Source organism: Cebus imitator, unplaced genomic scaffold (assembly GCF_001604975.1).
Source record: "Cebus imitator isolate Cc_AM_T3 unplaced genomic scaffold, Cebus_imitator-1.0 Scaffold638, whole genome shotgun sequence".
In the NCBI taxonomy this organism is placed as follows: Eukaryota; Metazoa; Chordata; class Mammalia; order Primates; family Cebidae; genus Cebus; species Cebus imitator.
In genome coordinates this window covers 502,350-524,445 of record NW_016107953.1, presented here as the reverse complement: position 1 = coordinate 524,445, position 22,096 = coordinate 502,350, and the positions used below count along the sequence as shown (strand labels likewise).

Genomic DNA, 22,096 nt, shown 5'->3' with positions numbered 1-22,096 from the left:
TAAAAAAAAAAAAAAAAAAACATTCCTTCTCTCAGGCTGTTTTATAGATTGGTCTTTGTCAGGACAAGATAGTTATCAAGCAATCAGTGATGGCTATTTGAGGTGCATAAAAATATTTTAATTGTTCGTACTTGTTCTTTTCTTGTATATTTTCAACTTGTACCCAACAGGTTATCTTTAAGCACAGCTGGAATTCAGGGTGCTTCCAGCCCTTCAGTTCAATCCTTCCAAGCTGAGGTATAGAAGCCTCCTCAAACTACATGCTCAGGGCCCCACTCTCCTTTTCTTGAGATTATGGGTATTTTGAGGATATTGAGTAAATACAGAAGAGTGATGTCCATGCACAAGTATTTGGGAACAAAGCAAAGACATCTGGCACAGATAGGAATCATTCCTGAGTAATGATGAGATGCTAAATGTTGACAAGTTGGAGATAAGATGGTTACATCCAGCTTGGAGGTGGCCGTTGAGTCTTCCAATAGTGCCTCCTGCAGTTAGGATGATCAAACCTCCTAATTTGTTGAGGACATTCCAGTTTATGCCTATTATACCTATTATGGTTATGTAATTGGTGTCCCTTTTTAAGTGTCTTCGTTTGGGCAAAAAATTACATAGCCACCCTATTTATTTATGGTAGAATTTTCCCAGAGGCACCTACTTTTCTGCAGAATGTTCTCCCTTCTTGGGAGCCTTTCCTCGATCAATTCCCTGGATCCTGGGTCTCCTGCCCAGCCTATTAACCGCCTTCCCTCCTCTCCTGACCTTATCCCCAAATCTTTGAATCTCCTGAAATTCTTTCCTTCTCCCTTCCATCACCTGGAAAGCTTTCTTTCTTCAAAATCCTTCAAGATCACTCTTCTGTCTATTCCCTGATCCTTACCATCTTTCACAAACTTTAGACCAGAGAATGCTATTTCACCTGCACAGGTGGTCAGCAATTTGTACCATACTGGTGGCACTGGTCTTAAATATTTTTAAAACACCTCTGATCCAGAATCCGTCAACCCAGGAATCTCTCAGACTTATTACACTAGCCTCTCATAGCAGACATCTGTAGTTTTCCCAGAGCTCTACAGGTGATTCTCACATACAGTGAACATTGACTAGTCCTGGCCTATGTCCCAGGCAGTTTTCATGACATCTCATTAATTATCATAATCTTACAAAGGCAACATAGTGTAGCAGTTAGGAGCAAAAGGTTCTGAAAATAACCTTACAGGACTAAATCCAGGCTTCTACACTTACTAAGTAAACTTTGAAGTTACTAATGCTCTCTGTGCTTCTAAAATACATCTAATTACTTATCCTTGTACCTATGATAAGTATTAAGCAAGTTAATACATGTAAAGCACTTCATCAGTCCCTACTACAGTAATTACTTTTAAATGTAATTATGACCTGTTTTACAGTTGAGGACAATTCCAAGATGGCATGGCTAGTGGTGATCCTGAGATCTAAACCCATGTTTTCTGAATCTAAATTTCATGCATTTTCTGACATCACTGCTACCAGGTGCTCTCCTATACATAATAAAAGGCAGTATAGTAGGCCTGATGAATGGTATGGGAAGAAGTCCTTTATCATGTGACACCACATAACAGCTGCCTAACCACACAATATAGATATGAATAGAGAAGACGACTCAGAAATAGAGTGTACTAGTATTAGTGACTCAACTAGTGACCATTATAAAAGGAATGAAGTTTTGAGTGATCTACAGGAGTTTTAAATGCATTTTATACTAAGTCATTATTTCATGTTTTTAATATTGTATTGAACTAAAAATAAACTAGGTAGTTTGTTCCCATAACAAATCTACAAAGACATGCCTACAAATTTTCCACTTAGTCTATTTTTCTGTTTTCAGCATTACTACAAATGCCTCATTCAATCATCATGTTGAATTCTTCAGCATATTCTGTATCATTTCCAGGGGCATCTCTGGGAATAGATGCCTATCTTCCCTCAGAAGCACACTGATAACCCCAATATACTCACAATTCACACCTTTTCTCTTCTCTGAGGTGTGCTGCTTTTTGGCTCAACAGAAAAAACACACTACTAGAATTTGAAAAACTAAATCCCCGGCCTGGTCAGGTAATAAACTACAGACAACTTAGGTCATATATTCTCCCCACGTGCTTGTTTCTCCACAGCAAGAGAATTCATATTTGCTTGGTCCTTAGTAGTCCTTTACTATTTCATTTATCTTCAGATAACCCTTAAATTTAAGTAAGATAGCATTAGGCTAATTTTATAGAAGAAATTCAATCTCAAAGAGGATATAGTCCCCAAAAGATCCCACAAGTAGCAATATTTTAGGCAGAGCTAAACTCATACACACTCAAGATCCTACGTGCTGCGCTAACAAGTTTGCTAAAATGGATGAAGCAGCAATTTCTCGGGTCCCTTCCAATGATCCTGTTCTCTGCTTCTACTTGCTATTTTTTTCTCTCTTCTCTCCACTAGGGTCAACATTTGAAACCATATATAATCACCAAATTTCATTTTCATGGTTTTTAAGTTTTTTTTTTTTAATTTTTCTATTTCCATGTTAAATCCAGAGAAATGTTTTTTCAAAAGTTTCTACTGCTGTCTGCCTCTCTGAAGGCCATGGGACTAACCTCTTTGTCAAAGGAGAAATTCCCAACATTTTGTAAACACCACAAATTAATTTTTATAACTTTAAAGACAATTATTCCATACTTAAAACCAAATCAAAATAAAATAAATCCTCAGTACTTCTTACTCCCTGGAGTAGTAATTTTAATTAGATTCTATTGATTCGTTCTTTTCTCCTGTGTGCCTTTATTTGGGAAATACTGTTAGTGTACCTTGCTATCGAGTCTTTCCCTGACAAAAAAAATAACAGTTTAAGAGTCAGGAAAGCTTTTATTTTCACTATCACATATGAAGAATGAACTAAACACTTAACATGGAAAGTAAAACTTAAATGAGGGATTCAGGACATTTCCCAAGGGGTCGTATGACCAATTTAAAAGTTGGCATGATGTGCCTAAAACAACATATTAATTCTTTTACTTATAATAAAGGTACAGATGTGCTGATAGTCATGCTGACATGTACACATGAAATATTCCTAAACAAAATTAAAAGAAGACAAAATACATGCTATGGCAATCTTGAAAAGTCAGGGAGCTCAACAAACATTAAGAGTATGTTCTCACAATAAGAGCATGAAACACTTGGTAATTAACATAAGTTAATATGCAAAAAATGAGAAAATATACAGGATGAAAGATGAGGAGTACACATAGCAAATTTTTGTGATTTTCTTCATTTTGGTTCTATCGCTTTCTTGTCTTCAGGAGAGAAGACTTTGACTTCAAAAGTAACAAAATATTTAAGAAGGGAATTCACATCTTTCTGTTCTAAAAGGTACTCTTGTGCTATTTTCTCAGCAGTCCATGTTTCTGGATAACGTTTATGATTATTGAGAAGTGTCAATGCTTCCACAATAGAAATTTTGCCTTTGGGAACGCTCTTAATATTTGTTATATCAAAGTGTTGGCTTTTTGGCAATCTGAATTCCCCTGGCTCTTGATGTGTTTCAGCAGCTTTTACCTGCACGGAAGGCAGAGGATCTTTGGAATCAACATACACATCTTTTAGAAACGACAGTAGTTTGTCATCTTTACGAGCAATCTGTCCCTTAATTTCTGGATTGACACGCATCTGCGTTTGCAGGAGGCTATTGGTAGAAGGGTGCCTGGGAGCGGGAGAGGGCTTCATCTTGCTGATTTCCCGCTCCGCTCTGTTTTCTACGTTGAAATTTCTGATCCCACGAATCACCAAACCCCCCATTTCTTCATAACATGATGTCCTCAGGTTCACGCCGCACGAGGAAACACCGGTGCAGAGGGATTTTTTTTTTTTTTTTTTAATAGAAAGCATAGAAATAGTACTTCACTTTGCATGGAGTAAGCTGTAAAAGTGTTAAAATAGAATAATACTCTTCTGAGTTACTTTGATTTATAATATTGGGATCAACTTGGAGTCATCTGAATTCAAACAGGCTGGCAAAGTGGAGCTGTAAATTTCAGGAAGCATTATAAAACCTAATCTTTGGGGAGCCTTTGATTTACTGAGCAACCACCTGTGATTCTTAAGTTGAGCATTCCTGAGTAAACCTGGAATATGCAAATGTGAAAACTGATTTAGTGTTGTGTAGGGAAATGTACCTTTAACAGTCATGCATCAGGCAAATGAGGCTCCTCAGAAACACTGCAACATTCTTTGCCATTGCCCTGGGGAGCTGCAGAATCTTCCTGTAACCACCTGGTGTAAACTTAAGGGACATTTATAGAAGATGTAAACGGAAAATATCCTGTTACTAAAGTTAATATCTTATCCAAAACACTCTTACATCACGTGCCTAGAAGGGCAGATGATGTAAACTTTCTCTGCTTCATGCATTTCCTGGTGTCATAAACACTTGGTATGTTCCTAAATTCCTGGTTAGAAAGCAGGTGGCGACCAGCCTTCTTGTTTCCATAAAATTAGAGTGCCTCAAGTCCTGTGACTCAGTTGTCTTCTTCCTTACCGGGTTAAGAGTTAAAACTGATACTGCTGCTGTTGTGTAATATGATGCCTTCTGTGCATGCCTGGTTTCATTCGTGAGATGAAACTTAACAGCCTTACTAGGGCAAATCTAATATATACCTATATATGTAATGTTTGCAGAATAATGACATTGCTGGAAATGAGATTTGAAACCATAGTGCTCATGAGAACCTTGATGTACAGGTATTTGACACTGTAGTAGGTAGACCTACATATTCGGTCTTTGAAGACCATTTACATATATATATATATATATATATATATATATATATATACACACACACACATACACATATATGTATATACATATATATATGTGTATATATATACACACATGTATATATGTATTTTTTAAAGACTGATTCTGATGTGCACCAGAGGTTGAGGACTGCTGGCTTCAGGTATCAATCTGGCTATTTTCATTTATTATTAATTGCAGAGGTGTTTCTTAAAATAGCTTCTAGCTTCTTTATGTGTAGTGGTGGGTGAGTTTTGGGCTCTGAATTAGAGCTGACTTGATCTTATAGCTCTGTCTTCATTTGAAGTTTGTTAGGCTACAGGCATATTCATTTCTGGGTTCCAGGGCCATAGTGAACTAAAATTAGCTTTTCCTGGAATTAATTGGATATTCTTGGATGCCGATGAGCCAAACACAGCAATCTCTCAACCATTTCTGGCTTTTCTAAAGAGTCAGATAGCTTTTGACCTTCAGTGGGTCACCTAAGTTCTCTGAGCCTCAGAGTCTTCATCTGTGAAAGCAAGAGTTGGGTTGTAAATTAATGAGTGTTTCTGGGCCTACATTTCTGTGATTTAAAGTCCTTTGGGGTGTCAGTTAAACATTCTGACTAAATCAATTGAGTCAACATGTTAATGGTGTTAGAATAACCAAGCAAATTGGTGACTTTGAACCTGCTCCACTGGGTGAAGATCTGTTTATCCTTTATCTTTTCCTTTACATCATAATTTTTTTTAAAAAAAGGTAATTCCCTGTAAGTTTCCCATATTAGAAAACTCTTACAGGTTAGTCTTTGTGTTGGTTTTGTCATTTAAGTAGCTGAAGGCATGAAAGAAGAGTATACTCAGCAGCATTAAGGTCTGTGGCTGTTTGCTGGAAATGTGTGTATGTAGTATATACTCGAACACTCAGTTTGGTTTTTTTAACCTCAGATCATTGGTAACTAATATAATTTGGATGGCATGAAATACTCATTCTTCTCCATTTAAATTCATCTGAAAGAGGTAACCTGTCAGCAATTTGAGATTATTCTTTCTCTGGTTTATTTTTTAAGCCTCTAGTTGCTAGAAATTAGTAATTTTATGTCTGTTTTCATGGGAGAGAATAAAAATTCAAATCTTATGTACTATGTATAAAATATGCAGTTTCAGGACCTTGTCAGTTTCTTCTTGTCCTTTCTCTTGTTCAGTGCTAACTTTTGTTATGAACAGGGAATCAGCAAAAGGTAACTATTTTTTACAGTTGAATGAATCCAGATTTCCACCTGATAAGTAAAATGTCTTTAAAAACCGTGCTTTAGTCCAAAATAAAGCATAGTAGTTACTGCCCTACAACTCACAGGTCGCTCTCTTAAGTAGGTATGATGGCAGTAAAGGCCGTAAAGTGTTGAGTGTTAAGTAACAAAGGACAGTTTTGCCCTTCTATTGGTGATGTGATGGAAGACACAGAGGGGAGCTGCAGGGAGAAGAGAGGCAGTGACCTTACTGTGCAAGCAAGCATTAAGACTCTGCTACTTTGGGTAGTTCACAGAGCATTGTAACAAACTTGAACTGTATCCATTTTACATTATAGAGTGTTTTATCAATGTTTCAAATACCAGTTGTTAAATGGATAGACCACTAAGTATTATGTACCCAGCAATACATTTTGTTTAATAGTAATATTGTTACAATAAAGTTTATGTTTTTTGAGTACTCACGTGCCAAACATTGTGCTAAGTATTTTACATGTCTGATTCCCCATTAGCTTCCTACAGCCTTAAGAGGCAGGATAGGAAGAGGAAACAGGCTTAAAGACCTGTAGTAAGTTGCCTAAAGCCATTATTCAGTGGCTGAGCTGGGATATGCACCTTTTTGGTTGACTCCAGAGCCCAAACATTTAGTCTTCCACTGTGATAAACCGCCTCATGCTGATCTCATAAATTAACTCACAGGTCAGGTCAGTGGTTCTTAACTTTGGTGGTTGTGGTGGGGAGATGTGTGGACTCAATTCTCCTCTGAAAATCTGTGGAAAGCTATGGACCAAATGTCTCCTCTTCTATGTCCCATCATCACCAAAAGACTTCATATAGACATGGAATTCTGGATATGGCTTCAGAGACTTTATGGACCCAGCTTGAAACCCAGCTGATCGTTTTAGGTAGATTACAGCTCTGAAAATGGACTTTGGCTTTATTAAAAACAATCCTTTTTTTAAACTAGTAGGTAGGAAATGCCCAAGTCAAAAGGTGGCTTTATGTACTGTCTAGGTTATAAATTACTTTGTTAAACTTCTGTATTGTACCCAGGTATGTAACCTGCTAAGTGTTTGTAAGACTTGGCATTTTGGTCTGTGCTGGTACCTTTAGTACCTGTCAGAATTCCACTGGGCCTTTTTCCCAAGGTTTATGCACGATATATTTTTTTCCATCTGAACCTCAATGCAGGTATATTAATGGATGAATGTTTTTTTACCTTCATCCTTCTTTTTCCTAGAACAGTGGTTCTGAACCTTTAGTGGACATCAGGATTACCTAAAAGACCCCACCCCCAAAGTTTCTAATTCAGAGATCTGGGGGAAGGCCTGAGAATTTACATTTCTGACAAATAGCCACGTGGTGCTCATCCTCGTGGTGCCAGGACCACATTTTGAGAACCACTGCCCTACACTATCAAACTATACCTTTCTTCTCTGGAATACTTCCATTTTGGTCCTAGAAATCTGAAACCCAAAGATATTTCACAGTTTGCTTATATTTCTTTTTTTATTTGTTTGTTTTTTTTGATATAGAGTCTCACTCTTGTCACCCAGACTGGAGTGCAGTGGCGTGATCTCACCTCACTGCAACCTCCACCTCCCAGGTTCAAGCGATTCTCCTGCCTTAGCCTCCTGAGTAGCTGGGATTACAGGCACCCACCACCACGCTCCGCTAATTTTTGTATTTTTACTAGAGATGGGGTTTCACTGTGTTGGCCAGGCTAGTCTCGAACTCCTCACCTCAGGTGATCTACCCACCTCAGCCTCCCAAAGTGCTGGGATTACAGGTGAATGAGCCACCGTGCCCAGCTGCTTACATTTCTTTTAGGGGAGGCTTTGGGTAGTGACTTTTTGAAAGGTACATGGTATCTGTTTGGCTTGTATTTTCTTGGTAAATAATGTTCATGTTAATAGAAAGTGAAAACATAAGCATTATTTATTGACGAGATACGCCTTACCAAAATCAAGCTCCGGCCTTACAGGCAAGCTACTAGAGGATTCTTCACCTTTGAGATAGGATATAAGCATTAGCAAACCATCCATCAAGGCCCCAGTGGCAGAAATTCTGAATGGAGAATCTGGCAAGTTGGAGCTCTCCTCCCCCAGTTTGTCCTTGAGAGGGACACTAACTGCCGAGACGTTTTAAATCACACATGACTACACGTGTTGGCAGGTTTTACCATCAGCTGTTTTACTCTCGCATGGTAAGTAGTTATTTCCTACCCTTTTCTCCTTTTTTCTAGGCACTGATAGAATGGGAGCAAGTATCTTACTTACTCTTTTTAGATGCATTTGTGCTGAAGGCGCCTGGGTTCACTTGATAGCATATTACTCTAAGAAATCACCTGAGAGTTCTGGAGCCAGAGCAGAACATTAACATAACAGTGTAATGCTTCTGCTCTGTCTAACTGTACTTGATATTGAAATAGTCTATCCATTGCCTGAAGGTGTGTCTGAATTGTCCTTGAATTTTTATGGATAAAAAATTGAATGTAGAAAACAAGTTATAGTGAAGAGACATCTGCCTTCATTTACACATGCAGTGCATTTTTACATCATAGACAAATGTGTACAAAATTATCTTAGGCAATTTGATATACAGTTACCTATTTTATGTTGCATATAGTCCTGAGGAATCATAGAGGATAGTAGTGTCTAGGCCACATACAACAGCATTTGTTTTTGAAAAGTTTGAATATTTAGCGGTAATTCCAGATAAATCCTTTCTAAAGACATCTTAGGTATCTGCCACTAGTATTTTCAAAAGGTTTATGTACCTCTTGGCTCTCTCACAGCTCATAATGCATCTTGGCTAGGGCAGAGATACGTGAAAAAAATGCATATGGGTCCTGGTAACAACAGCTATCTATGGCTGCTAGGCTGGAGTTCAAGTGTAATCCTAGGCCTCTAAGCCATGCATCTGTAAACACCTAAAGAATGATTTTAGTTAAGATGAACAGTAAAGACAGATTGGCCTATGTGCTTTCTGTTTCATCTCAAAATACTTAAACACAGAGCCCCTATCTTCTTCCTCAAACCTGCACTTTTCAAAAAGGTTGCTGACAGAAGTGAAGTTACAATGATGAGCATAGGTGAGAACACAACTTTTGGGTCAAATATGAAAGGGAAACTATCTAGATCTGGAGGCAGGTTTCTTTTTACATTTGGCTTTCAAAGATAAAGACAGAGGTTGAGACTGATGTTCTGCTCTGCCAGCTGTTTCCATCCACACCCCTTCTTTCCCCTCTAGAGGTTCACAAATCACGTCTCACTTTACTGACCAGACTGATTGTGCTTGGTAGTACCCCCTGGCAGGATCCAAATATGAATGAGTAAGTCAATAAACACTTACAAATATAAGTAAGAGTAGAATAGTAGGTAGCCTTTGACACACCAACATAAAATTGCTGCCAATTTAGTACCATTACCATTTTTAATATAGTGATAAAGAAGTTAAAAGTCTTAACATTGAGTAATGGACAAAAACACTTTGCTTGACGGGGTGGGGGCTCACACCTGTAATCCCAGCACTTTGGGAGGCCGAGGTGGATGGATCACTTGAGCCCAAGAGTTCTAGACCAGCCTGAGCGACATAGGGAGACCCTGCCTCTAAAAAAAAATACAAAAATTAGCTGGGCATGGTGGTGCGTGCCTGTAGTCCCAGCTACTTGGGAGGCTGAGGTGGGACGATTACTTGAGCCCTGGAGGCGAAGGTCTCAGTGACCCGTAAGTTGTGACCATGCCCCTGCATTCCAGGCTGCACTCTGTCTCAAAAAACAAAACAAAACAAAAAAGTAAACCACGAGCAATAAAACCACTCTGCTTTCCTAGAGTAGGTCCTTTATGTAGGACAGGGGTCTTGACTGGGCAGTCTATAGGATCTCATCTGGTGTAGATCCTAACTTTACCTTTGCCTTAGATATTTCTTTTCAGGTAAAAGATCCAACCAGGATTAATTGCAAGAGGAAGTCTATATGACTCACTGGACTAACTGCTGATTTTAAGATTCTAAGATTAGCGGCTCCTGCACTTTAATTCAAGCCCTCTGACTTGGTGGAGTAAGTGTGGCCAGGCAAGCACTCCCTGTCAGAAGGGCATTATGATCCCTCTTTTCTGGAGGACCAGCCTGCCTGCAGCACTTCACAGGCTTGCAGGTGCCATCGAAGACCAGTAGAGTTTAATATCTGGAATGTGTTCCACGTGGAAATAAAATTACCCTGTCATCTGGAGCAAGAGATTTTAATTGTTAGAGAGTTGCTCAATCCACTAGTTTGACTTTGGCCATGGTTGTATATTTAAGAACTTGGTTAGAGTTTTTTCCATGTTTAGGATAATTAGTTGTCCACAGTATATGAGGCTGAGCTTTTATACTCTATATTCAACTCTGGAATGGCTGCCAAAGAAGATGATTAAATCTTACCTGACCTGAGCACGGTGTGTTTGCCTCTTGTGTGCCAGGTGCCAGGATGGGCCCTAGGTGTCCCAGATGGTTCCTTTCCTTGTGGAGTTTATAATCTAGTGATCAGATTGTACCTATAGTTTGAAGGACCCATATTTTAAAAGCAAACTAGAATGTATTTATATATCCTCATATTTAAGATGGATATTTAATACAGGTTAATTTGAACAGAAAGTAGGGTGAAAGGGGGAAGAAAACAGAAAAATGATGGCTGTTCATAAATATTTTATGTTTCTTGTGAAGAAGGATTAAACTTAAGTCATGCTTCATGAAGGCACAATTAGGCTTTGCAGATTTATTTAAGAAATATTGGCTGGGTGCAGTGGCTCACATCTGTAATAATGACACTTTGGGAGGCCTTGCTGGGAGGATTGCTTGAGGCTAGGAGTTTGATAACAGCCTGGGCAACATAGTGAGACCCCATCTCTAAAATGAAAAAAAAAAAAAAAAAAAAAATTAGGCATGATGGTGTATGCCTATAGTCCTAGCTACCAGAGAGGCTGAGGTAGGAAGATTACTTGAGCCTAGGAGTTTGAGGTTGCAGTGAGCTATGATGGCTCCACAGTACTCTAGCCTAAGAGTGAGACCCTGTCTGTAAAAAAGAAAGGAAGAGAGAAAGAAAGAAAATCAATGAGAAAGAAAAAGAAAGATTTTAACTCCTAGCCATTCAATTAAGAAGTGCCAGGCACCGTGGTAGCTGCTTGAAACACAGCGCTGAGTAAGCTGCAGTTTCTCCCTGGGTGTAACTTCTAGTCAAGGAGACATGTCCAGTAATTGATCGAGCTTATTTAATTGGATCGTGGTAAGTGACACAAGAAATACAGGCTGCAAGAGTATAATAGGGGACCTGACCTAGTCTGGGAGGTGGGAGTGGGAGGGAAGTGGAGGCCTAGGAGGTCTTCTCTGAGGAAGTGAGCATTTAAGCTGAGATTTTAACAATGAAGAGTGAATTTAGGAGGAGCCAAAGGTAGAGTCTCTTAGGCCCAGGAATAGGGAGTGTGTGGCTTGGCCAAGGAACTGAAAGGCTAGTGAGGCAAGGTGGTGGGGAGGGCTGAGGAGGGGTGAGGACTGTGGGGACTGTGGTGGGTGGTGAGGTCCTGCAGGCCTACTCAGTGCTTTGTGCCCCTCACTTTCCTGGACCTGCCTCACATGGCTCCTCTGGTAACTTCGGTGTGCCCCACACTGTGCCAAGTACAGTAGGCTGTATCGTCTCATGTAATCCCCACAAGCCTTATGAGCTTGATGCCACCGTTATTCTAACTTTACAGACGAGATAACTTCCAGTTAGATTTTGGAGACTTAAGATAAATAGCCAAATGTTACAGAGCTAATAAGTTGCAGAGCTTGGATTTTAACCCGGAGCTCTCTAATTCTAGGGCCTATCCTGCCCATTCGTTTATACCTCTGACAGACATTAACAAAAGACAGAGATTACAAGTTCAGCACAATATAAAGAATTTTCCAGCAACCAGCTGTTCAGAAATGTAGACGGGGAGAGGCACGTGCTTCCAGTGATTATGAGTGTTCATTCCAGTGGAAACCTGGTGGCCACCTGTCAGGGATAGAGTAGGAAGAAGGATGTGACAGATGAACCCCTAACTCCCTTCTGATTGCCTCTGGGATTTTGCTTCATTGTATGTGTGTTTTCTTCCTTCAGTGACCATGAAAGACACCAGGTTGACAGCACTGGAAACCGAAGTACCAATTGTCCCCAGAACAGGTAAGGGTATAACCAGGCCAGTGGTTAGTGGAAGATGGGAGGGAATTATCTTGTCCATGATTGAATTTAACATTTACAGTTTTAGCTACTTGCCAGGAACTGGACCATCTATGGCATGAAGTAATTAGTCACATTACTTATGATGATTAGTTGCGTATTCATTGCCTGACACTGCAAAGTGCATTATGTGCATTACTTTTCTTCTTCACAGCCCCACTTTCAGTGTATCCCCATTTTACAGGTGAGGATTTGGGCTCAAAGATGGCATATAATTTTCCTAAAGATGTATAGCTAGTACTTGGTGGACTTAATTCAGTTCTGTTTAGCAGCAAAGTTTGGTTTTAACCACTTCATTAAATTTAAGCCGGTGTGCTGGCACAAGTCATTTAACTAATGTAGAGGTTCTTAACCTTGGCTGCACCTTGGAAATCCGCATGGGTTTATAAAAACAAACCAAATGTGATGTCTGGATTCCACCCCTTAACCTGTTCCAGAGGGGGCCCTGGACTTCAGGATTCTGTAAGCTCTCCCGGGGATTCTAATGTACATCCTGGGCTGAGAACCCTTGAGCTGGCGAGTGAGCATTTGCATCTTAATGTGGCTATTAATTTTGGGGGATAAATTATATGCTATAGTAGTTTTTAGGGATTAGACGATCCTGTCTCAGAATATATCCTTCATAAATGTTGAGGCACCATCATTTCCATGCATGGAATTTCCTCTTAGTGACCTAACTGATCACTGAACTGTAATTTTGGTTTAGCAGTAATAGTGCCAAGCACAACAGAGTTGTGTATAGGAAGGGTGTAGGAAGACGGAGAGATGCTTAGTCTGCTGTCTTTGTACATGGACAGCTATGTGATTCATGCCAGGGTTCAGTGGTTGCTGTTTACTGTATCCTGTAACTGTCTGCCTCACCTCTGTCATAGGAGTTATGAAATAAGGTAGGGATTTTTGTCTTACAGATTTACATCAGTTCATGAATAGGGTCTTGATACAAATTGTAGGCTTTCTAACAAGAAAGTTAAGTATCATTGTCTCACAAGTAGGGAAAGTTTTCTGAGTTTGATTTTTCATGTTCAGTGTTTTTGTGTGTATACTTCATACTGTTCCTTTTTTAGAAGTCCACTGTATATGAATTTGAACCCAAAGTCAAACAGTTAAGTGTTCAGATTATTGAGGCCCAAGCTAAATGGGCCCACCATCATAAAATGTAAGTTCTAGGATACAAAAGTAAATCTCAAATTTTATTAAACATTTTTCACGATAGTAATTATATTGCATTTTAGTAGTCAGATTTTAGAAGTTTGAAATTTTAATATAGGAAAAATACTTTGTGGGCACTACAGGCTGCTAGATTACTCCTGTGGTCACTACGTCACATGTGTGTAATATCATCTCACCTGGCACACAGCCTCATTAGTAACGTTTTTGGGCAAAGCGGAATTCAGAAAAGTTTCTGGTAGATGGTTTTCTGGAAGGAACCTTATACCTGAGATTCATAGCTTGGCAGGCCTCAAAGATGCTTCCTGTTCAGTTACAAAAAATTGTTGGCCACCTTTAGCAATTATTTTAATTTTGAAAGAAAAAAGCCCAGCTTTTAATAGCATTTTTCTGTTTTCATGGGGGATTCTTATTTATACTTTTTTCCTCATTTTTAAGACATTTTTGGCCGGGCATGGTGGCTCACACCTATGATCCCAGGACTTTGGGAGGCCAAGGCAGGTGGATCACCTGAGGTCAGGAATTCGAGACCAGCCTGGCCAACATGGTAAAACCCCATCTCTACTAATAATACAAAAATTAGCTGGGCTTGGTGGTGCATACCTGTAATCTCAGCTACTTGGGAGGCTGAGGCAGGAGAATTGCTTAAACCCAGGAGATGGAGGTTTCAGTGAGCTGAGATCATGCCATTGCACTCCAGCCTGGGCAACAGAGGAAGACTCTGTCTCAATTAAAAGAAAAAAAAAAAAAAAAAGGTTGGGCACGGTGGCTCACGCGTGTAATTCCAGCACTTTGGGAGGCCAAGGTGGGTGGATCACGAGGTCAAGAATTCGAGACCATCCTGGTCAACATGGTGAAACCCCGTCTCTACTAAAAATACAAAAAATCAGCTGGGCATGGTGGTGCGTGCCTGTAATCCCAGCTACTCAGGAGGCTGAGGCAGGAGAATTGCCTGAAACCAGGAGGCGGAGGTTGCAGTGAGCCGAGATTGCGCCATTGCACTCCAGCCTGGGTAACGAGCGAAACTCCGTCTAAAAAAAAAAAAAAAAAAAGGATGAGTGCCGAAGCCAGACACACATCAGATTTTAGCTACGTCTAGAGACTGAAACTGAGCAGATCCCTGTTTTCCATGCTTTTTGAGATCGTAAGTATTGTTTGATTGCATCTGATGACTAGTTGTACAGTTTAAAATTGGTTCAAGGTTTCTCATGAATTCCAAAGTGTCTTTTACTGAAAAGTGATGGGTAAGCACCTCCCTGCTGCTTTAGATTGGGTGGTCAGGGGAGGCCCATCAGAGGTCTGAGAGACAGTCAGCCGTGCAAGGATGTGGGAGAAGGGCGTTCCATGCAAAGAGGGAACAGCAAGTGCAAAGGCCCTGAGCAGGAAAGAACCGGTATTCATGTGTTTGGGAAGACTGGGACTAGAGCAGAGGAATCGAAGAGACAGGGGTGTTGGGAGGTTAATGACTGGCTAGATCTTTTGAGGCCTTGTAGGCTACTCATGAGCTTCGTAAGTTCCATCGTGTTATTGGCTCTTATTAATTCCATAGGAAGCCATTGGACGATTTTAAGCAGAGGAGTGAGATTCTGATATTTGTATCTCAGTGTCTCTTGTGGTTATTTGGTGGCGAATTAATTTTGCAGGGTAGCATGAATACAAGCAGGGAGAATAGTGAGGGGGGCGGCTGCTGCCTCGTCTCTGAGAGATGGGGGGGCTTCAACTGTGGTGATAGCTAATGGTTTGCTGATGGATTAGATATGGTGGTGGGGGTGATGAAAGAGTCAAGCAGGCGCCTGGGTGTTTGCTTGAGACTGATGGTACCTTTTACTGAGGTCCAGAAGATGGCAGAGTGATGGGTTTTGGAGTGGAGATTGGCATTGAAGGTCATGCCCCCTTAATATGACTAGCATCATCTGCAGCACTGCACTGTGTACTGTATGTGGCCACTAAAGATAATGTTAAAGTAAGTGGAACGTTGCTTTAGCATATAGGATGTGGAAATGCATTTACCCAGTTGCTGTCTTTTAGCTTCTCCTGTATGACTGTTTTCTGTGGTGAGTTCCAAAATGGAAAAGAGACTGTTATGGCTAGAGACTTTTGTGGCTAACATACGGATGCTTCAGTGTGTCTGCGGTGCTAATCTTTAGGTGACTTTTCTCAGCCAGTCTTCTATAGGCTGTAAAGTGTGCTTAACATGTACATCCCGTCCACCACCACAAGTCTAAGTCGAGCTGGTTTCTTCCTTTTTTTTGTGCATATATTGAACCATGTCTTTTTTTCTGCTGTAGAACATATAATTCTTCATTGCACTGGCTAAGCCTGTCTTACCTACTTACCGCCTTGTACTTACTGTACCCTCAAATGTTTGAATGTACTTAAAAAGGAGATATTCTAGTTATGGGACTGATTCCAAGAGCTATGATTTAACTCTTAGGAGGACTTTTTAGAATGTCAAAAATGCTTGAACTTGAGCCACTTATACAAAGAATCTCACATAAAACCCAACGTTTATATTTTTCCTAGAGATTAAAAACTACGGTAAACAGTAGAATTTTGGAAGGCAGCTATGCTCACCACTATACCACCAACGCGGCCAACAGTAGAATTTTGGAACCAGAGAGAAAAACTTGTTGCCAAAATGTGTTTCTAATGTGTTTTAGAATAAAACCTAATTTTTGCAAACTGAAAAACAAGCTAGGTAGCCCAAGCTGACTATCGCCAAGTTGACTAGATGGGTGCCATCTTTGTGTAAAATTGAGCTTGTGTCACTCTGGGCTCTGGGGCTGCCTGTATTTGGAGGATCAGATCTGACGTTGTCATCTTCTGACTACACAGAAGGCAAACTTAGAGTCTCCCTAGACAGATAGTATGTAAGTAGCAATTTTATTGAAACAAAACCAAACTTAGGGACAAGGTACTTTTAAATTTCTGAACTACATTCTTTGTCACTAATTTATGATTTACCTGAAGTAGAAATCAATGTGGGGGTTAGCTGGGCAAATATGCTATTCAGAAGTCATCTTGAAAGTGGTGGCCCAAAGCTTTTTCCTGGTATTTTTTATAATAATGTACAGGTACTATGCAGTGAGTGTTTATGTGTACCTGGTACTGTACTAACTGCTTTTTGGTTTTGAAGTTTTATGATAGAGTCTTACTAACGGTGGTCTCACATTTTGGAGCCCTTTGAAATTAACTTCTTATGTGATTTTCCTTGTAAGATTTTTATTTACAGATATGAGTCAGCAACTTCCTATATCATGGATTTGGTATCAAAAAGGCATTTAGACACTTTAATTGATTTTTCTGATAATTGAATTTCTGACTAAGAGCCAAAAGTAGTGAATATCACCAGGTTGTAGCTAAACAAGAACGTAGATGATAGTAAGTTAATACCTGGCAGTTTCTGGGGTCACTGCTAATTTAAATTTGGTATTCTTTCCGAAGGATCTTATCTCTTTCTTTTTCTTTTCTTTTCTTTTTAATGCAGAGTCTTGCCCAGGCTGGAGTGCAGTGGCATGACCTTGACTCACTGCAACCTCTGCCTCCCAGGCTCAAGTGATTCTTCTGCCTCAGCCTCCTGAGTGGCTGGGACTACAGGCACACACCCCCGCACCCAGCTAATGTTTGTGTTTTTAGTAGAGATGGAGTTTCACCTTGTTGGCCAGGCTGGTCTTGAACTCTTGACCTCAGGTGATCCTCCTGCCTCAGCCTCCCCTCCCATAGTGCTGGGATTACAGGTGTGAGCTGCTACACTCGGCCTCAGCCACCAGGTCTGGCCTCAGCTTAATTCTTTTTAACTCTTTAGTTGGATTTTTCTTTATCATAGTGTTTCTCAAAAATAATTTGTGTATCACTTTAAGAATTCCCTGGAGTGCTTATTAAAATATAGATTCCTGAGCCCAAAATTCAGTTTTGGAAGGGGCCCAGGTATTGCATTTCTAGCAAACATCCCAGGTGGTTTTGATGCACATTGAAACTTAAGAACTGCTACCTAGGCTGACTGAAAGGAACGGAAATTTTATCCTTTTTGGGCATCCATATTCCCATGTGTGAAATAAGGATGATGGCTGCTCACATCACATCACAGAGTTGCTGTGATGATCAAAACCACAAGTTAGCTTAGTGCGACACTGAAGGGCTTGGGGCTTTGAAGTCAGGGAGATCTAGGTTCAAATGTCAGTTTTTCTCCCCTGGTTTTGCCTCTTGCTTTCTTTGTGACCCAGAGTAAATGGCTTGATCTCCGTTCTGCTCCCTGTACAATGGGGACAAAAGTGCCAATGATGTGGTGGTCATGTTAGGAGTATATACAGTGATGTTTGTAAAAGGTGTATGGTGCTCGCCTTATAAATGATAACTGTTGTTACTTGTTTTTACAAATACAGCCTCAGAGGCCCAAGTGGGAGATAAATCATAAATGTGTATAGTTACACTTGGGGAATGAGCTGCTTTTTGTATATCAAGATAAAGCAGCTGCTCTACTACCATAGAGAGCTTGGGTTTTGAAGGGTGAGTTTTTGAAAGTTTGCCCTGACGATCCCATCTGTGGATACCTGCCTGTAGCCAGTGGTATTTGGGTGTGCAGTTAGATGTCTCAGATAAGGGGTATGCTGAAACAGAGAAATGATCCCCAGCTAAGTGTTGGACTTAACAGACTTGTGACCTAACCAGCTGTACTAACTCTTAGACATTGATGAGACTGTCAAGAAGGAAATAGTATGTATTTAATTCCCTTTCTGAAAAAAGACTGTCTGTTTTATAGATCAATAATTTGGAACATAAATACAGTCTTAGCCAAAACCCAAGGTAGACTCAGAAGTAGGAATAAAACTTAGATTTGATCCTGTCATTAAGTTGCTGTGACTGGTATCAGTTTTTAAGGTTTCTTTCTGGTGTTATATTTTATAGAAATCCTCTTCATAAACTTGTCAAAGAATTATTCATATACTTCTTTTATCAGCCAAAGGGATTCACCGTTTGAATCAGACAATTGTGGGCAGACTTTGCATTGCATTGAACACATGCATTGGTTTGTCTTGCAGGTATTTTTTTGTGGGGAAAAATGGGGCCAGTTAGTCACCGTTCATCTTCCTTTGTCTCAGTCTGGTAGTGGCCCCAATGAAGAGCCTTCAGAACCTGTAAGATACGTCCTGGAGCAGGCACAGCACCTTCAAGCTAGAGAATGGCCCAACAAGCGAATGTCGGGGAGCTCCTCTCCATGCTGGACTCCCCCATGCTGAATGTGCGGGACGACGTGACAGCTGTCTTTAAAGAGAACCTCAATTCTGGTTAGCAAAGTAATATCCTTTTTAGCTTATCTGCTAAGAAGAAGAGATTGACTTAAAGCCACTAGAATCCTGCTGATACATTTCAGGTTTCATCTTCTGAAGAGTTTTTTTAAACACCCAAAGAGAGTATATGTTGGTGGATTCATTCTGTATGTGTTTTAAACTTTCAATTATGGAAATACTTAAATCCGCACACACGTGAAGTAAGAATCGTGCAGTTAACTCATGAACCCAGTTTCAAATTCTTTCCTCCCTGACTCTCCTACCCTCCAAATATTTTAAAACAAATTCCAGACATCATTTTAACTGTAAATCACATAACATACCTGGCTTTTATTATGAAAAGTGCTTAACCTGGTTTTAATATGAGAAATAGAAATTTAAATAGTACCCTTTTTTTGCTTACCAGGTTGGCAGAATTAAATATTGAATATAGAAATGGGCACTGTTAGCATGAATATGAATTGATGTGTTTAGTCTTTTGGAGTATCTGTCATCAATTTAAAAACACATATTTTAAGAATCTGTATCTTATTACAGCTTTGAGTGAAATATAGCGAGACATTGGAAAAACCCAAGTATCCTTCAGTAGGTAAATGGTTAAATTCATTATGTAGAGCCATGCAGTGGAACCCTAGGAAGACAGAAAGAAATGAAATAGGCTGTAGATGCTGACATGGGAAGGTAGTTACAACACATTGTTTAGTGGAAAAAACATACATGTGCACAAACTGTGTCTGTGGACATGAGGGCTGTGTGCATGTGATTGTTCGGTTTGAAGAGACACACGCTAAACTTAAGGGTGTTTATCTGCGAAGAGTGGGTTTGGAGGCAGGGGGTAAGGAGCACTTTCATTTTTATTTGATGTACTTTTACATAGCCTGAATTATTTTTCGTAATTAAAAAAGCAGTAAAAATAAAAGCACTTCATATGTTTTATGCATATTTAGGCAAATAAGCTTGGAATTATCCTATTATTAAGAGGCAGAAATGTCATGCTGTATAAAACTTAGAAGAGCATATAAACATTTTCTAGATTTTGTGACGGGCAGCTATGTAAGGTAAATTTAGGATGTTAAGGGAAATAGGTATGATCCATTGCCTTCTTGATTTAGACCGTGGTCCTATGCTTGTAAACACCTTGGTGGATTACTACCTGGAAACCAACTCTCAGCCAGTATTGCACATCCTGACCACCTTGCAAGAGCCACATGACAAGGTAACGGCTGAAATATCATAGGCAATTTCATATGTTCTTTCTGAGTACAACAGCTTCTGTGCACGGCCACTGTACAACTTGTCCGGAGCTTATTCTTTTGATTTCTGTGTGCCACTGATGACGTTGTTCCCAGTTTGTAACGATATATAAAAATAATTTGTAGGACCCACGTTTCTTGAAAAGTTCGTAAAATAAAACATAGTTCAGAGACTGTTAAAGATCTCGTTTAAAGAAATCTTACATTTCCAGTACTATAGTTGCATAGCGATGATTTGGCCCATGGATACCCATTTTTCAACCTATGCTTTGAATAGGATTTTGAGACTTTTATCAGTATGGAAAAGCTTCAAGTGCAAAGGACTAATGTGGCAAATTAATGAGTCTTGTTTCCCAGCACCAAGCACTTGGAGGGCTCCTTCATATTTTCCTTTTGTTTTTAATAAGTAGCTAGTAAAGCATCATTACTGCAGACTTTGGTAAGCCTTAAGTGTGTATTTGAGAGCAACCTCCCCAGGATTTGAAGACCTTGTCATTGCATGCCTTTTACAGTACATCTTGTTTTGTTTTGTTTTCTAAAGAGGTGGGGTCTCATTCTGTTGCCCAGACTAGAGCATGGTGGCACAATCATAGCTCACTGTAACTTTGAACTCCTGGCCTCAAACTGTCCTCCCATCTCAGCCTCCCAAAGTGGGGGGATTGCAGGCATGAGCCATTGCACCTGGCCCATCTTGTTTTTTTATTTACTCTGGCCTGAATTGTAACTTCTACCACCTAAGTGATACTTGAGGCCAAACCATGTAGGTTGTGTTGCTCTAGCAATAAGTGGCTGCTTCCAGCAGGATCCCCTCATGGCTTCAACAACCTGTCACACTTTGGGGCTAGTGGTTATTGAGGGACTGTGAACAAGTCTCCCTCTTTTTGCATATGTGTATTGTGGGATCCTTTTTCATGAGATGCAAACTGACTGCCTTTTGTCAGGCCAAATGCAGCAGTGTTTCGTTTACTACCGTGGTTTTTAAAATCTTGAATTTGATCTTTTATCTGCATGAGCCTTGTTTTACATTAGAGGCAAGACTTGAGAGACTGGAGCACATCATTGCTGTCTTTATTTGTGCTAACTTCATGTATTCATGTGAGGATTTCCCTTGTTCTTTTACATTTTCAGCACCTCTTGGACAGGATTAACGAATACGTGGGCAAAGCCACCACTCGTTTATCCATCCTCTCGTTACTGGGTCATGTCATAAGACTGCAGCCATCTTGGAAGCATAAGCTCTCTCAAGCACCTCTTTTGCCTTCTTTACTAAAATGTCTCAAGGTAGGATGTTTGTAAGGATTTGAATGAAATGGCTTAATGAGTATAGTTTCTGAAATTTTAAGTAACTTAAAGCAAGGAAGCTAGATTTTAATTTTTAGAGTTTAAAGCCTTCTAGAGATTTGGCTTTTCTGAAATATAATGTTGTCCAGAGTTGGTACTTAGTTAAGTTCTCAAATATATCGCTATGACTATTGAATATCTTGTCTATGCAAATATGGTAAAAGTTTGATCAGATGGGTTCAATGTTACATTATTCCAAACCTCTTGATTTCATCATGGTTTAGCCTTCCCTCATTTAAAATATGCTGGATTATCTTTTGGGAATCCGTGTTTCTAAATTATCTTTTAGCTAATAGAAAAATGGCTTAAAGTTTCTGTTAACCGTTTAGGAGCATGGTCTGGTTGCAGCTGTAATTAAGATTTTGTTGATGGAAGTTCTTCTAAGTTGCATTCTATTTTGCACTACATTTAGTGCATTTTTCTACACAGGGAGTCAAAATCCAAATAGAACTTTATGGTTTTAGTTTGAACAGTGGCTTGCGGCCATACTCAGGGTTATTTGCTTAATCTGTTTTAGTTCCTGGACTTGTTTTCTATCTATAAAATAAGAAAATGTGGTTAATATTAACTGCCTGTACCTCACAGAGACATGAAAATATCCAGTAGTATTTGTTCCAGGATGGCAGTACCATTGGATTCATCTGATACAGCACCATGCAAATTGATTTTTGTGTCTGCCAAGAAGGGTAACTCTTTTATTATCCCTAGAGGTGGGTCCTAAGGAGTCACATTGGTAGGGTATTATAAAAACATGCA

The 22,096-nt window shown here is 39.8% G+C and overlaps 2 protein-coding genes across 7 annotated transcripts in view; one reads left to right on the top strand and one right to left on the bottom strand.

Annotated features, from left to right (window-relative positions):
• The window catches only part of TSC1 (TSC complex subunit 1), a 54,460-nt gene that overhangs the window by 2,233 nt on the left and 30,131 nt on the right, over nt 1-22,096 (top strand). For 3 of the 6 annotated variants that reach the window (XM_017517593.2, XM_017517591.2, XM_017517594.2), the window contains exons 2-5: nt 12,172-12,234; nt 18,558-18,743; nt 19,859-19,962; nt 21,128-21,280. In XM_017517593.2, the coding sequence (XP_017373082.1) occupies nt 18,638-18,743; nt 19,859-19,962; nt 21,128-21,280 (363 nt within the window). In that variant the 5' untranslated portion in view covers nt 12,172-12,234; nt 18,558-18,637. Of the gene's footprint in view, nt 1-12,171; nt 12,235-18,497; nt 18,744-19,858; nt 19,963-21,127; nt 21,281-22,096 lie in introns of all 6 variants that reach the window. The other 3 variants (XM_017517595.2, XM_017517592.2, XM_037734587.1) reach the window with 2 other exon arrangements.
• On the bottom strand, nt 2,514-3,876 carry LOC108295423 (NADH dehydrogenase [ubiquinone] 1 alpha subcomplex assembly factor 4-like). The gene has a single exon (XM_037734588.1). The coding sequence runs from the start codon at nt 3,823-3,825 to the stop codon at nt 3,298-3,300; it is 528 nt and encodes a 175-aa protein (XP_037590516.1). The 5' UTR covers nt 3,826-3,876; the 3' UTR covers nt 2,514-3,297.